The sequence below is a fragment of the Hyaena hyaena genome, unplaced genomic scaffold (genome assembly GCF_003009895.1).
Source record: "Hyaena hyaena isolate Hyena2069 unplaced genomic scaffold, ASM300989v1 scaffold_44, whole genome shotgun sequence".
NCBI lineage: Eukaryota > Metazoa > Chordata > Mammalia > Carnivora > Hyaenidae > Hyaena > Hyaena hyaena.
The window spans coordinates 3,576,410-3,590,728 of NW_024080676.1; the positions used below are offsets into that span (position 1 = coordinate 3,576,410).

Below are 14,319 nucleotides of genomic sequence, written 5' to 3' on the forward strand. Positions count from 1 at the left end.
AGTTCCACTAAAGAAGGAAGATGGATTAATACGTTGGGGAAGATTTCCAAGAGCTGGGGGAAAACAAGGAAAAACAAACTTCCAGTTAGTTCATAATTAACTAAAGAAATATTACTGGCTATCAGAATTTTGTAACTATTCCATATGCTAGAGATTTTTCTGTAATTTTATTCTGCTAACACTCCTGAAATCAAATCGCATGTGACAGAAGTAATCAAGGTGATTGAGTGTTAAATTTACACACAATATAAAATTTCGTTTCAGGAATCACCTTGGTGATAAAGGCAAAACTGGATAAATTGGCAGAATGCAGAATTTTCTAAGTACTAAGCAAGAGGCAAACATTTATTCACCTAAATTGCCTTGTTTGCTATGGATCAGAAAAGGCTGAATGAACTATTTGATTTTAATTCTCAGGTTTTGACTATGGACCTCCAGGTCATCTTATACAAAAAAAAAAAAAGCTAATCCTAAATTTCCTTACTTTTTAGAAAGAGCTTTAACTGCAAGAATTGTAAGTTAGCAATAACCTTGAAGAGAAGATTGGGTTTAACTGCTGGAGCTGATTTTTCAATAAAGACAGGTGAATTACTGTGAGAAGGTATGAGTCACAATTTTTCCTTAGGTAAATTTTCAAAACGCAAATGTAATTTTTTCCAGATCTTCAATTTTATGTAAGATTTTGTCTATAATCACTTATTTATCTTATTTATGGAATGATAAATTAACCAGGTTAGAAACATCTCCATGTCTGCAAATCAATATCTGGTTAAAAATTTATAAATTTTTTATTTGATTTATTATAATTTAACATCTGTAGGATGTGTTATTGCTAATGTTTCTCCAAGGTTAGTAGATAAAATTTACAGGTGTAGGCATTGGTAAGCCAGGTATTGATTTTAAGTTCATTTTAGATTTTCTTGCAGAATGCAAAGTAAATTAAAATTATCTTTTCCTGGCATCGTATTCCTGTTGTGCCTAATTTGGGCTTGTTGTTAGGAAGAAATTTGAAGATGTTTTAAAGAGTCTTAAATCAATTTCTAGATGTCTATTTACTGATTAAACAAAGAATTTTGCTAATTTAGACTTGATTCTCTTTTGTTCTGTTCTCTTCTATACAGTATTTTTAGTCATCTTCTGGATTTCTCACCTGAATGTCCTATAAGCATCCATTAGTAACATCCAAAAACTGAACTTACTGATTCCCTACTCCAGCTACATTACTACTTTGATAATACTTGAAACGATACTACTTCTCAATGACTCAAACCAAACACCTAGAGTCCTTGATTCTTCCCTCACTTTGTCCTATATGTCTAATTGCTCATGAGATCTTGTGACTTCTACTATTTAAATGAATCTTTCTCTACCCTCCATTCCCACTTCCATTTTTTTTCTTGAGAGAGAGAGAATCCCAAGCAGGCTCCATGCTCAGCAAGGGGCCCAACGTGGGGCTCTATCCCAAGATGGTGAGATCAAGACCTGAGTCAAAATCAAGAGTCCATCTCTTAACAGACTGAGCCACTCGGGCATCCCACTCACTTCTATTTTTGATTCCGATCTCTGATATCTCTCACCTTGACTATTTTAATGGCCTCTTAACCTATCTCCCTGCCTCTAGTGAATATCTTCATGTTTAATCAGATATTTTTTCTCACTAAAGTTTTATAGTTTGGGGCGGGTTCCCACATATTTTAATTGAAGTTATTCCTAGGTATTCTGAAAATGCTTTTATATTGCTATTATAAAAGTGATTTTTTTCTGTTATATTAATATATAGGGAAGCTATTACCTTTTATGTACATGCTCTTATATTCTGTCACTTAACTTTTTTTTTTTTTAACAAATAGTTTATTGTCAATGTCACTTCACTTTCTAATTGTGTCTAAACTTTTTGATGTGTTGGGTTTTCTACATATATAAACCTATCCTCTACAAACAATGATAACTTTGTCTTCTCTTTTGTAATAGTCATACCTCTCCTTTTACATGTCTTATTACATTAACCAGAATTTCTAAATATGAAAGGTGATAGCATTTTTCTTTGTTTATTTTCTAGTTACATTAAAAAATTTAAGTAGCATACTTTTAAGTATCACATCATACTTTCAGTAATATATCATCCTTAAGACTGTTTTCTTATTTATTTAGAAAGTAGAAATAAAAGAACCAGCATGAAAAGATCTCAAAGAGGAAAGAAGATATGAAAAAAAGTAAGGTATTAAGAGTTTATAAGGATCTTTATTATACTAATAGCCCAATTATAAATGTAGGATAATCTTGAACAATGTGATATATTTGGTTCTATATTCAAGTCATAGAATTCATGTGTGGAGACTGCTTTCAGGCAAATAGCCTTGAGCAATGGAATACAGACAGGCCCATCAGGCAACCTGCCTCAAAATATCCAGAGGCCTTAACTAACCAAAGGGCTGCTTACGACCAGGCACAGTTACCAAAAAAGGGAGAATTCCATACATCGCCATACCTCTTCACCTTCTCTCTTTAAAAACAGCCCCCTCCCACTGCCTCTTGGCAGATAGCCTCTCCTCTGCTATCTCATGTGCAGCTCCCTTGTGAGGTAGTCAGTAAACTTCTATATCCTTTGTTCTGCGTCAGGTGAATTCTTTCACCTTCTGCATCACTGGCTTCTTCCTGATGGTCACCCTATATTTGGGGGCCCCTATCCAATTGAGAGACATCATAGTTCATATGTTAAAAAAAATAATAAACTTAAGAATGAATTGTACTCTTTGGTCAGTTAGTTATGTAATAGTATTAGAGATGAGGTATTTATTTGTTTATTCTTTTATATAAATATTAATTCAATTACCTATTCTCTCAGCCAGCAATCCATTTCTGCTTTGGTCAAAAAAAAAATGTTTTTCTTTTTTTAGTTAGTGGATTAAACATATGTAGGACCAATAGCTACATGTCTTTTGGAGCAACTTCAATTAAAATTCCTATTTTATCACTGCCTTCTAGTGGGGACGGGAAGTTACGAAGAAGTGTGCAGAACCCTGGGAATTCTGGTGAGATTATTAGGAATTAAAGGGAGACCTCTATCAGTCACTTGCCAGGGTTGATATTCCATCCCACCTTGAGGGATTGCTGTTCCTTGGTCAAGAGTAGAAGTAGGTATTTTTAATTGTGTTGAGGAGGATACTAAAGGTTTAATAAAAACAGAACATCTTAGTTTATGTTGGCCTTATTCAATAATTCTTTTTTTTTTAATTTTTAATGTTTATTTTTCAGAGAGATAGAGACAGATTGCAAGCAGAGAGAGAGAGGGAGACACAGAATCCCAAGCAGGCTCCAGGCTCTGAGCTGTTAGCACAGAGCCCTATGCAGGGCTTGAACTCATGAACTGCAAGATCATGACCTGAGCTGAAGTCAGATGCTTAATCGACTGAGCCACCCAGGCACCCCTCAATAGTTCTTAAGTGTGGTCTAGGAAGCACTGGTAGATTTTTAAGTTCTTTCAGAAACTCTGTAGACTAAGCTCTTACTGTGATAACATCTTTTAGTTGTAATTTAAGGAGTCTTTTGCTATTGTATTTCTTAAACTTGAAATGAAAAACACTCATAATTGATCTTGTTCTAAAAAAGGACTTAACATTGCTAGTATGGTGTAATTGCAGAATATTAAGGCCTAAAAAACTGTAAAAGAAATAAAACTCATTTGAACATATTGTGTTTTTAATAATGATAAGATATTCAATCAGAAATACCAGTAGGCAGCTAGAAATGTGGTATTCAGGATAGGAGTCAAGATTGGACACAGATTTGGGAAGACCTGGGAATGCATACACTCTCCAAGGCCTTGGAATGTGCCCACATTTAAGCTATGAAGAGAAGTATGACCATTGAAGAATACAGGGAATAAGGGGCTGGAGAGGTAGAAGAGTAGAGAACAGTGATATAGAAAGTTTCCAGAAAATAAAGATGCCCAGCATCATTATATGCTATATAGTAATTAAGGATTAGCTAACACTGATAGTGTTGAGTTTCAAAGTATTTTCATATGTCTGATCTTATTTGACCCTCCTAAAAGATATGTGAAGTTGACAATACTTGAACACTAAGAATTAGCCCATTGGATTTTATCATTAAAAGGTCCTTTTTGATATTACAGAGAACAGTTTCTTAATTTAAAATCCACTATATTTAAAGAGCTCATATCAATTGATAAAAAGATGAAATTTAGGGAAACTAGGCAAAGAATAAGAATTAGCATTTAAAAGGTGATGACTTTCAAAGGGCTGATGACCATATGAAAAGATGTACAATGCCAAAATAAAAATATGCAAGGTAACCTCCCACCCCAACTTTTTTGCAGATGTCAGAAGATAACAGTGCAAAGAAAATATAGACAAGAATCTCCAAAAAGGTTCTCAATAAGTATACCACCACTCTGATACTGTTGGCTTCTCTTTTTTAAAGATGTAGATGACTACTCTCATTCTTGGGTTTCAGCTGGGAACACAAGTTTCTTTTTTTTAATTAAAAATTTTTAAATGTTTTTTTAACTTATTTCTGAGAGAGATAGAGACAGCATGAGCAGGGGAGGGTCAGAGAGAGAGAGAGAGGGAGACACAGAATCTGAAACAGGTTTCAGACTCTGAGCTAGCTGTCAGCACAGAGCCCGACGTGGGGCTCAAACCTACCAACGATGAGATCATGACCTGAGCTGAAGTCAGCTGCCCAACCCACTGAGACACCCAGGCACCCCACCAACCAGTAACTTTTAAACTTACCAAGGAATAATGCAGTCAAGAATGAAGATTCTCATGACATGTAATGATTTAGCTTTATACTTAGCCTGTATTTCCACCAGCCTCTATGCCACCTTTTAGTACTCAAAGGAGAAGAAAAAGAAAAATGCTAGGTTGAATAACCAATAGGCCCTCCATTTTCTACTGTACGTAGGAGTGCACAACCTCTCTCCCTCTCAGTCCATTTGGTGGATTGTCTGGCGGATAAGCAGAAAATTATGCATGGCTTGGAGTGCATACAATACTGGAATCTTCCTTATACCCTATGTTTCATATCCTTAAGAGCTTGCAGAAGTGGGGGTTGGCAGTATTATGTTGATTTTACAGAACTGACAGTAGTTAAAGTGGGTACTAGAAACTCGTCTCTCTTCCTTTCAGATTTCTTTTTCTCCAGTTTAATAAGATTGAAATAACTTGGCTTTGTTATTCTGCGGGACAGTTTATATAAAATATGACTATTCTCATGTTTATCTGAGCTTGCTTTTTTTTCTTTTTCTTGCCTGACTACAAAGAAAAACTCTAGCAAATAGCTGAGGATACAGAGGGTAGGGGGAAAGTCACAAAAAGAACAAAATTCCATCCTGTTTTTAGTCCAGATTGAAAAAGAGGGAAGAGACGACTTCCCTCTTAGGTTCTAAGCTCACATGGGGCAATGACCCAGTCTTCATAATTGTCATAATCTTTAGAAATACATGCAGCTTAGCTATTTAATAAGTACTTTTGCCACATTGCTGTTTAATTATATTATAAGAAAGTGTTATGAACTCTATGTTATTATGTTGACCTCTTGGTAGATTTAGATACAGAAGAAAATCAAAACGTAATGGAAACGTTGAGAGGCAAAGTAAGAGCAAAACTAAAAAATGCTAAGGTAATGCTTCTTTTTCCTTTCCTGTTTTCAGATTTACTGTTTACTGCAATATTTATCATAACAGACTTTTCTTTGTCAAAAAAGAGTGAAAATTCAGCCTTAATATATAGCTCCTTAAATCACAAAATCTTCAAGTTCTTCTCCATGCTTTTTTTCTTCAAACCTAAAGCCAAGAAAAGTTGAGTTGGTCATGATATATGACATCTCAAGGGAAAATATGTATATACTTGTTAAAAGAAAAAAAATGAAAAAAATAAGAAAAACACTAAAATTTTTGATTTTTATCCAATTGGACAAAAAGACTTATGAGCACAATCATGTCCATATTTGTGAAGATTAAATTTTCCATACCACTTATGTTGTGTTTCAGATTAATCAAGGTGAAACATCTTCAACTCACCTACTCATTGATGATAAGATATATCAATGGCCTAAGGTAAATAATTTTTTTACACATTTTTTTTAATTTGAGAAAGAGAGTACAAGCAGGAAAGAGGGGCAGAGGGAGAGAGAGAGAGGGGGAGAGAGAGAGAGAGAGAATGTCTTTTTTTAAAAAAATAGTTTATTGTCAAGTTGGTTTCCATATAACACCCAGTGCTCATTCCAGCAAGTGCCTTCCTCCATGCCCATCACCCCCCTTCCCCTCTCCCCCACCCCCGTCAACCTTGTTCTCAGCATTAAAGAGTCTCTCATGGTTTGCCTCCTTCCTTCTCCCCCACTATTTTTCCACTTCTCCTTCCCCCATGGTCCTCCGTTAAGTTCCTCCTAATCCATCTATATGTGCAATCATATGGTACCTGTCCTTTTCTGCCTGACTTATTTCGCTCAGCATAACACCCTCAAGTTCCATCCACGTTGCTACAAATGGCCAGATTTCATTCTTAAGAGAAAGAATATCTTAAGCAGGCTCCCTGCACAGAGTGGAGCCAGATGCTGGTTCAGTCCCACAACCCTGGGATCATGACCTGAGCTGAAATCAAGAGTCAGACACTCAACCAACGGAGCCACCCAGATGGCCCTTTTTACACTTTTTAAAAAATTTTAATTTCCAATTAGTTAACATACAGTGTAGTGTTTTTTCAGGAGTAGAACCCAATGATTCATCACTTCCATATAATACCAAGTGCCATCCCAACAAGTGCCCTCCTCAATGCCCATCATCCATTTATCCCTTCAGTTTGTTCTCTATTTAAGAGTCTCTTATGGTTTGCCTCCCTCTCTGTTTTCAATCTTATTTTCCTTTCCTTCCCCTATGATCATCTGTTTTGTTTCTTAAATTCCACATATGAGTAAAATCATGATATTGTCTTTCTCTGACTGACTTATTTCACTTAGCATAATACATTCTACCTCTATCCACATTGTTGCAAATGGCAAGATTTCATTCTTTTTGATCTCTGAGTAATACTCCATTGTGTACATATACCACATCTTCTTTATCCATTCAGCAGTTGATGGACATTTGGGCTCTTTCCATAATTTGGCTATTGTTGATAGCCCTGCTATAAATATTGGGTTGCATGTGCCCCTTCAAATCATCATTTTTGTATCCTTTGGATAAATTCCTAGTAGTGCAATTGCTGGGTTGTAGGGTAGTTATATTTTTAATTTTTTGAGGAACCTCCATACTGTTTTTCAAAGTGTCTGTGCCAGTTTGCATTCCCACCAACAGTATAAGAGGGTTCCCCTTTCTCCGCATCCTGAGTTGTTACTTTTAGCCATTCTGATACCTGTGAGGTGGTACCGTATTGTGATTTTGAGTTGTATTTTCCTGATAATGAGTGATGTTGAGCATCTTTTCATGTGTCTGTTAGCCGTTAGCCATCTGGATGTCTTCTTTGGAAAAGTATCTATTCATGTCTTTTGCCCATTTCTTCACTGGATTATTTGTTTTTTAGGTGTTGAGTTTGATGAATTCCTTATAGATTTCTAATATAACCCTTTAACCAATATGTCATTTGCAAATACCTTTCCAATTCTATCAGTTGCCTTTTAGTTTTGCTGATTGTTTCCTTTACCAGCAAACTTTTATGTTGACGAGTCCCAATAGTTCATTTTTGCTTTGTTTCCTTTGCCTCCGGATACCTGTCTAGTAAGAATTTGCTGTGGCTGAGGTCAAAAAGGTTGTCGCCTGTTTTCTCCTCTAGGATTTTGATGGCTTCCTGTCTCACAGCTAGGTATTTCATCCATTTTGAGTTTATTTTTGTGTGTGGTGTAAGAAAGTGGTCCAGGCTCATTCTGCATGTCGCTATCCGGTTTTCCCAGCACCATTTGCTGAAGAGAGTGTCTTTTTTTCCATTGGATATTCTTTCCTACTTTGTCAAAGCTTAGTTGGCCATACATTTGTGGGTCTATTTCTTGGTTCCCTATTCTGTTCCATTGATGTATGTGTCTGTTTTTGTGCTAGTACCATACTGTCTTAATGATTACAGCTTTGTAATACAGCTTGAAGTGTAGAATTGTGATACCTCCAGCTTTGATTTTCTTTTTCAACATTAATTTGGCTATTTGGAGTCTTTTCTGGTTCCACACAAACTTTAGAATTGTTGGTTCTAGCTCTGTGAAGAATGCTTGTGTTGGGGTACCTGAGTGGCTCAGTCAGTTACATGTCTGACTTTGGCTCAGGTCATGATCTCATGATTCATGAGTTTGAGCCCTGAGTCAGGCTCTTAGCTGATAGTGCAGCACCTGCTTCAGCTCATCTCTTTCCCTCTCTTTGCTCCTCCCCTGCTTTCTCTCAAAAATAAATATACATTTAAAGAAGAGAATGCTGTTGTTATTTTGATAGGAATTGCATTGAACATGTAGATTGCTTTGGGTAGTATCGAGATTTTAACAGTATTTGTTCTTCTAATCCATGGAATGTTTCTCCATTTCTCCTTCAGTTTCTTTCATAAGTTTGTATAGTTTTCAGCATATGAATATTTTACCTCTTTGGTTAGGTTTATTCCTACATGTCTTAGGATACCTTCTATCCCAACTTTCTTGAGGGTTTTTATTAAGAAAGGATGCTGTGTGGGGCGCCTGGGTGGCTTAGTCGGTTAAGCGTCCGACTTTCGCTTAGGTCATGATCTCGCGGTTCATGGGTTCGAGCCCCGCGTCGGGCTCTGTGCTGACTGCCAGCTCAGAGCCTGGAGCCTGTTTCAGAGTCTGTGACTCCCTCTCTCTCTGACCCTCCCCTGCTCACGCTGTCTCTCTCTCTCCTAAAAATAAAAATAAAAAAAATAAAAAAGAAAGGATGCTGTGTTTCAGATGCCCAAAACCCAAAGTCTTAAAGGACCTGACACTCCGTGGATCCATTCCCTTCTTTCAGAGTTGAGCGTCTCCACACGGTGCTCTGAAGCCCCCTGTCCCTGAAAAACAGTCCCCTGCCTGCCCAGTACATGGAATCTAGGGAGTAGCACTGCTAAAAGCAGCAAAGTTTATATTCCCTCTGGATGCACCTCTGTGCCCTATTGATGATTGGCTGGCACCTTCAGGGTCTTTTGTCCTTGTGGAGACAATAAACCCTCTTCCAAAAGTACTCCAGGAAGGGGAATATTCTCTCACAGTGTACCCCAGATATCTTTATACCACACTCTGCACTCTGGGGACAGCTCCCTCCTCCCCAGGAGCACATGCCACAGCCCTCCAGAGAAAGTTGCACACTTCCAAACCCTCAGAGTTTGAGCTCCAATCATTGTTTGTAATTAAAAAAACCCAAAAATTAAAAAAACAGCCCTGCGGAACTCAGCACGTCTTGCTCTTCAGTCCATGGTTCAGAGAGGTTTTCCTTTTGTGAGAAATTGATGCCACACTTTCTCAATCTCTCTTTCTTTCCCTTTTGTCTCTCCTTGGAAAGAGACAAAAGGAAAAGGACAAGAGGAGGGAAAGGGTTCCCTCCTCTCTGTGGCGCCACTGTTTTTCTCTCTGCCAATTCACTTCCGTGCACCTCGCACCTACCACACTGTCTCCCTCCAACTGTGGAGATCTTTCTGCCAGTCCGCAGATCGATTTCCAGGTGTTCCACGCTCCGCGCAGCTGTGTTTGGGGAACAAGGGAAGCCCAAGGTCCCCCACCTTAACTCCTCCCTGTTTACACTTTTTAAAACAGCTTTGTTGAGATATACTTTATGTAGCAAAACTTCACTCATTTTAGATGTATGATTTAATGATTTTTAGTTAACGTACAGAATTATGCAGTCAACACTATAATGCATTTTTGTCACTCCAGAAAGATCCCTCATGCCAATTTGCGGGCACTCTCTATTCCTACTTGACATTAGTTTTTATCCTTAAAAATTAAAATAAAATATTTTAGGTGATCCCTGACTTACACATTTTGTTTTACAATTCAGTGTGTAATCACATATCTGAAACTTGAAATGACAAAACAACTCATGTTTTGGAAACTATATTATTTAGAGTAAAGGCTGCTAAGCACCTTTAACAAAAAGGTTCAAAGGAAAATGTCTTAAGGTAAAAGTTTTGTTTCTCTCTAGTTGTAACAGATAAGTAGTCTAAACTACTAGGAAGGTTCACCATTTTCAGCAAAATGGTTTCCATCTGGGAGTCCGGTGGCACAGCTCCAAAGCTCCAGCACCATTGTTTGCTGGCCAGAGGGAGGGAGGAGGAAGGATCCAAAGGGTCGCAGATCAATCTTTTCTAGGACAAGACCTACAAGTTGCACACATTATTTCCAACAAAGGGATGTGGGGAGAATGTTTAGGTATCCAGCTAAAAGTAGATTCTGGTACTAGATACAGTAGAAAAGACAATAATGACTGTTAGTCATTTCTGCCACAAACAATAAGACTATACAAATTTTAAATTGCAAGGAATTTTTCATTCATCAATGTCTACCCCAAAACCCCCATCTTACGTGCTCAGTAAAAATTGTTTTGGGGCACCTGGGTGGCTCAGCGGGTTAAATGTCCAACTTCAGCTCAGGTCATGGTCTTGCAGTTTGTGAGTTTGAGCCAGCATCATGCTCTGTGCTCACAGTTCAGAGCCTGGAGTCTGCTTCAGATTATGTATCCCCCTCTTTATTTGCCCCTTTCCCACTTGCATTCTCTCTCAAAAATAAATAAACATTTAAAAAATTTTTTTAAGTTTTAAAAAATAATTATTTTAATTACATTTAAAAATAAAAGCATACTGAAAAAAAAAGATGTGTGTATATGTTATTCATTCAACAAATACAATATGCCTATGCTGGATTTAATTTAAGTGTGAATAATAAAAACTTGGAAGCTTGTCAAGGTCAGTCCATTAAGTGTCAAGAAAAGAGGTGAAAAGGAAGAGAAATTGGCTTCTAAGATTCTCCACACCGACTACTAGATAGAAATATCTGCTCAGGAAGTTGAGGATTTTAGCAAGTGGTTTTGCAATGAGCAGAGATGAAGGGAAGTAAAGTATATACTGACAGTTTAGATATGCAGCATTGTTGCAGTGTGAATTTTTTATTTTAAAGTTTATTTATTTTGAGAGAGAGAGAGAATCCCAAGCAGGCTTTATACTGTCAGCACAGAGCCCAAATGCAGGGCTCGGTCTCATGAACTGTGAGATCATGACCGGAGCTGAAATCAATTGTCTGACGCTTAACTGACTGAGCTACCCAGGCGCCCAGGATGAATAACTTTTAAGGTTAATGTGATGGCTACATTGTAGATACAAACAAGATATAAGATAAACTTTGTATTTTACATGTTTTTAAATTATTTAACTTCTAGTAACTATGAGTTTTACTTTTTTTTTTTTAATGTTTATTTAGTTTTGAGAGAGAGAGAACACATGGGCACCAGTAGGGGAGGGGAAAAGAGAGGGGGACAGAGGATCCAAAGCAGACTGTGCTGACAGCAGAAATCCCAATGTAAGGCTCGAACTCATGAACCACTGTGAGATCATGACCTGAGCCGAAGTGAAGTCAGACGCTTAACTGACTGAGCCACCCAGCTGCCCTGGAGTTTCATTTTTTATTATGGAATTAATTCTTCTCCCAAATCTCCTAACAACAGTTCATTTTAATATGTGTGTGAGTTAGAAATGGTAAGTGATTTACACTTAAAAGATTTAGACTTGACAGGATTGAAAAAGAAGAGCTTATTTATCAGCAGACTTATAACTAAGAATATGCCACTTTTATTTTTTTTAAGTTTATTTATTTTTGAGAGACAGAGAGACCAAGTGGGGGAGGGGTAGAGAGAGAGAGGGAGAGAGAAAATCTCAAGGAGACTCTGCTCTGTTAGTGTGGAACCTGATGTGGGGCTTGAAATCACAAAATGTGTGATCATGACCTGACCCGAAGCCAAGAGTCAGATGCTTATTAACCTACTAAGCCACCCAGGCGCCCCAAGAATTATGCCACTTTTAATACTTTCAGCTACCAATAACCACAAGGATCATAGATGGGTTGGGGTGATGCTTGTATGTGAGCACATAAGAGCACCCAAAAACGGAGAAAAAAGAAGAATTTGCCCTGTACCTCTATTTTGATCAAACTGTAAGGTAATACTCTTAGTATTCATACTGTCAGTAGTATTACTACTCTTAGTAGTGAAGAGGTAGTTTGGGAAGCAGAAGAATTGGGCTCTAGGTCATTCTGTTTTTTACTGCAGTTATCAGAACCTTCAAAACAAAAACCAAAAAACGTAATGAACCAAACACACTCTTGCTTCTCTTTGCTCATGAATAAGATAACAGTTAGTGTTTGCCACATTACAGAAAAGTATTTCTTCCACTTATAGGCAGAAAAAGTATTTCCACCCTGAATACCGGTTTACCATTGTTTAATCCACAGACTGAAGTCTCCTCAGATGAAGGCCTTTCGTTTTTCATGGCAAGTGGTGAAGAAGGCTCAGCTTTGGGCCAGTGTTCAGAGCAGGTTGGATTTGTTCCCCTTCCTCTCCTGCCTCAGGACAATGAACTCTTTATTAAAGGCACAGAATGAAATACTTAGATGGGAGATGAAATTTGTATTATTGAGCCACCTTCTTCTCTTTGAATTAAGAATCTGTTCAAAATAATAATTCTAAACATTTATTGAGTGCTTATTGGATGTCCAATGCTATACTAAATTTTTAATATGGATTATGTCATTCAATCCTCATCCTAATCGTGTGAGGCAGGTGTTAGTATAATCTCTACTTTACAGGTGAAGAAGTTCAGGCACGGAGAGTTAAACTTCAATAGAGCTGGAACCACCAGCTGTAGCTCCAAAACCAGTGTTTCCTTTGTCTTTTGTTGTTCTTGTCCTTCTCTCTGAGTGTCCCGCACTGTTCTCCGTGATCTCCATTACTCTCCGTAGATAACTCATTCTCCATCCCTCCCAGCTGGATACCAGACCCTTCTGATTTCTAGCAGTTCTTCCGACACTCCTTAGCCTCCTGTTACTCCCTGGTGTTCCTCTCCTCTGGTACTGGTTAGTCTCATGAGTCTTTCCCATAGTCTCCTGAGTGTCCATCCCCCATCCCCTCCCACCCCCCTGCTCTCCCTGCCTGCTTCTGTTCCTCTACACTTTCTCCAACTCCTCTCTGCCTTCAGTCTCTGCATGGTTTCCTTGGTCCTCTGTCCCAACACTATTGGACCCAGTGTCTCCTGACACCCTTCAGCTGTTCCCTAATCCCTCAGGCTTCAGGAGTCCCTCTTGGACACACATTTGCATTCTGATTTACTTCTCTTTCCCTTCTATCCCCCTTTCTCTACATCCTGCCCTGGTCCTTTCTGTCCTTCTTTGTTATTGTTTGTTTTTTCTACAATAAAAAGAGCTTTATCTCTTAAAAGTTTAAAGAAAGTATGTACATTAAGATAAACCACTATCATTTTTCACACCTTTATGCTTATGCCCGTACTTGTACAGATATGGACTTTTATATGAATAGAATTATATTTGTAAATGGCCATTCCATTTTTCCAGTTGCTCAGCCGAACCTTGGTGTCATCCTTGGATCCTCTTTAATGGATACTGGTATTCTCTTGTTTTCCCATAAAAGCTCATTCTTTAACCCATATTATGGGACTTGGGGAGGTCAGATGACTTGTCAGAGCATGCACGTGTTTGAGACGTGTTTATTCAGCATTCATGGGAACATTCATCGAGTGCCTAATGTGTCTCAGGAAGAAGAGAAACTAACAAATGACAACATACCTCACATCCAATCCATCACAAATCCCATTGGTTCTACCTTCAAAGTGTTCCAGAATCTGACCCACTTTTCACCACCTCCTAAGGGCTGGTACAGCCCTAGTCTCAGCCACCATAAACTCTCATCTGGATCATTGCCAGTGTCACCCTCTGTTTTCACTATTGCCTCAACTGTCTGTTTCCTGTATCGTACAGTGGTCAGAGTAATCCTGTTAAGATCTAAGCAAGACCATTCTTTTGCTTACACCTTCTAGTGGTTTCCTATCTCACTCAAAACAAAAGTTCAAGTCCTCCAAGGCCTATATGACCTGGCCCCCTTGGTACCTCTCTGACCTCATTTCTCACTACTTTGCCCTTTTTCCACCCAACTCCAGCCATATTGGCTTCCTCCTTATTCGTCACAGCATGCTTCTGCCTCAAGGACTTTTACCTTTTATTTGTGTAGGAAGCTCTTCCCTTATTCTCATACTCTCTTTCTCACTACCTTTGGGTTTCTGTTCGAATGACATATAACTTAAGATACTATTGTATCTTACAACCCTATCTACAATA

At 38.1% G+C, this 14,319-nt stretch overlaps 1 protein-coding gene across 1 annotated transcript in view; it reads left to right on the top strand.

Moving 5' to 3' along the window:
• CC2D2B (coiled-coil and C2 domain containing 2B) overlaps positions 1-14,319 on the top strand; it is a 98,068-nt gene that overhangs the window by 1,189 nt on the left and 82,560 nt on the right. The window contains exons 2-5 of the mRNA XM_039230186.1: positions 4,357-4,390; positions 5,570-5,646; positions 6,017-6,083; positions 12,413-12,507. Of these exons, the coding sequence (XP_039086117.1) occupies positions 4,357-4,390; positions 5,570-5,646; positions 6,017-6,083; positions 12,413-12,507 (273 nt within the window). The remainder of the gene's footprint in view (positions 1-4,356; positions 4,391-5,569; positions 5,647-6,016; positions 6,084-12,412; positions 12,508-14,319) is intronic.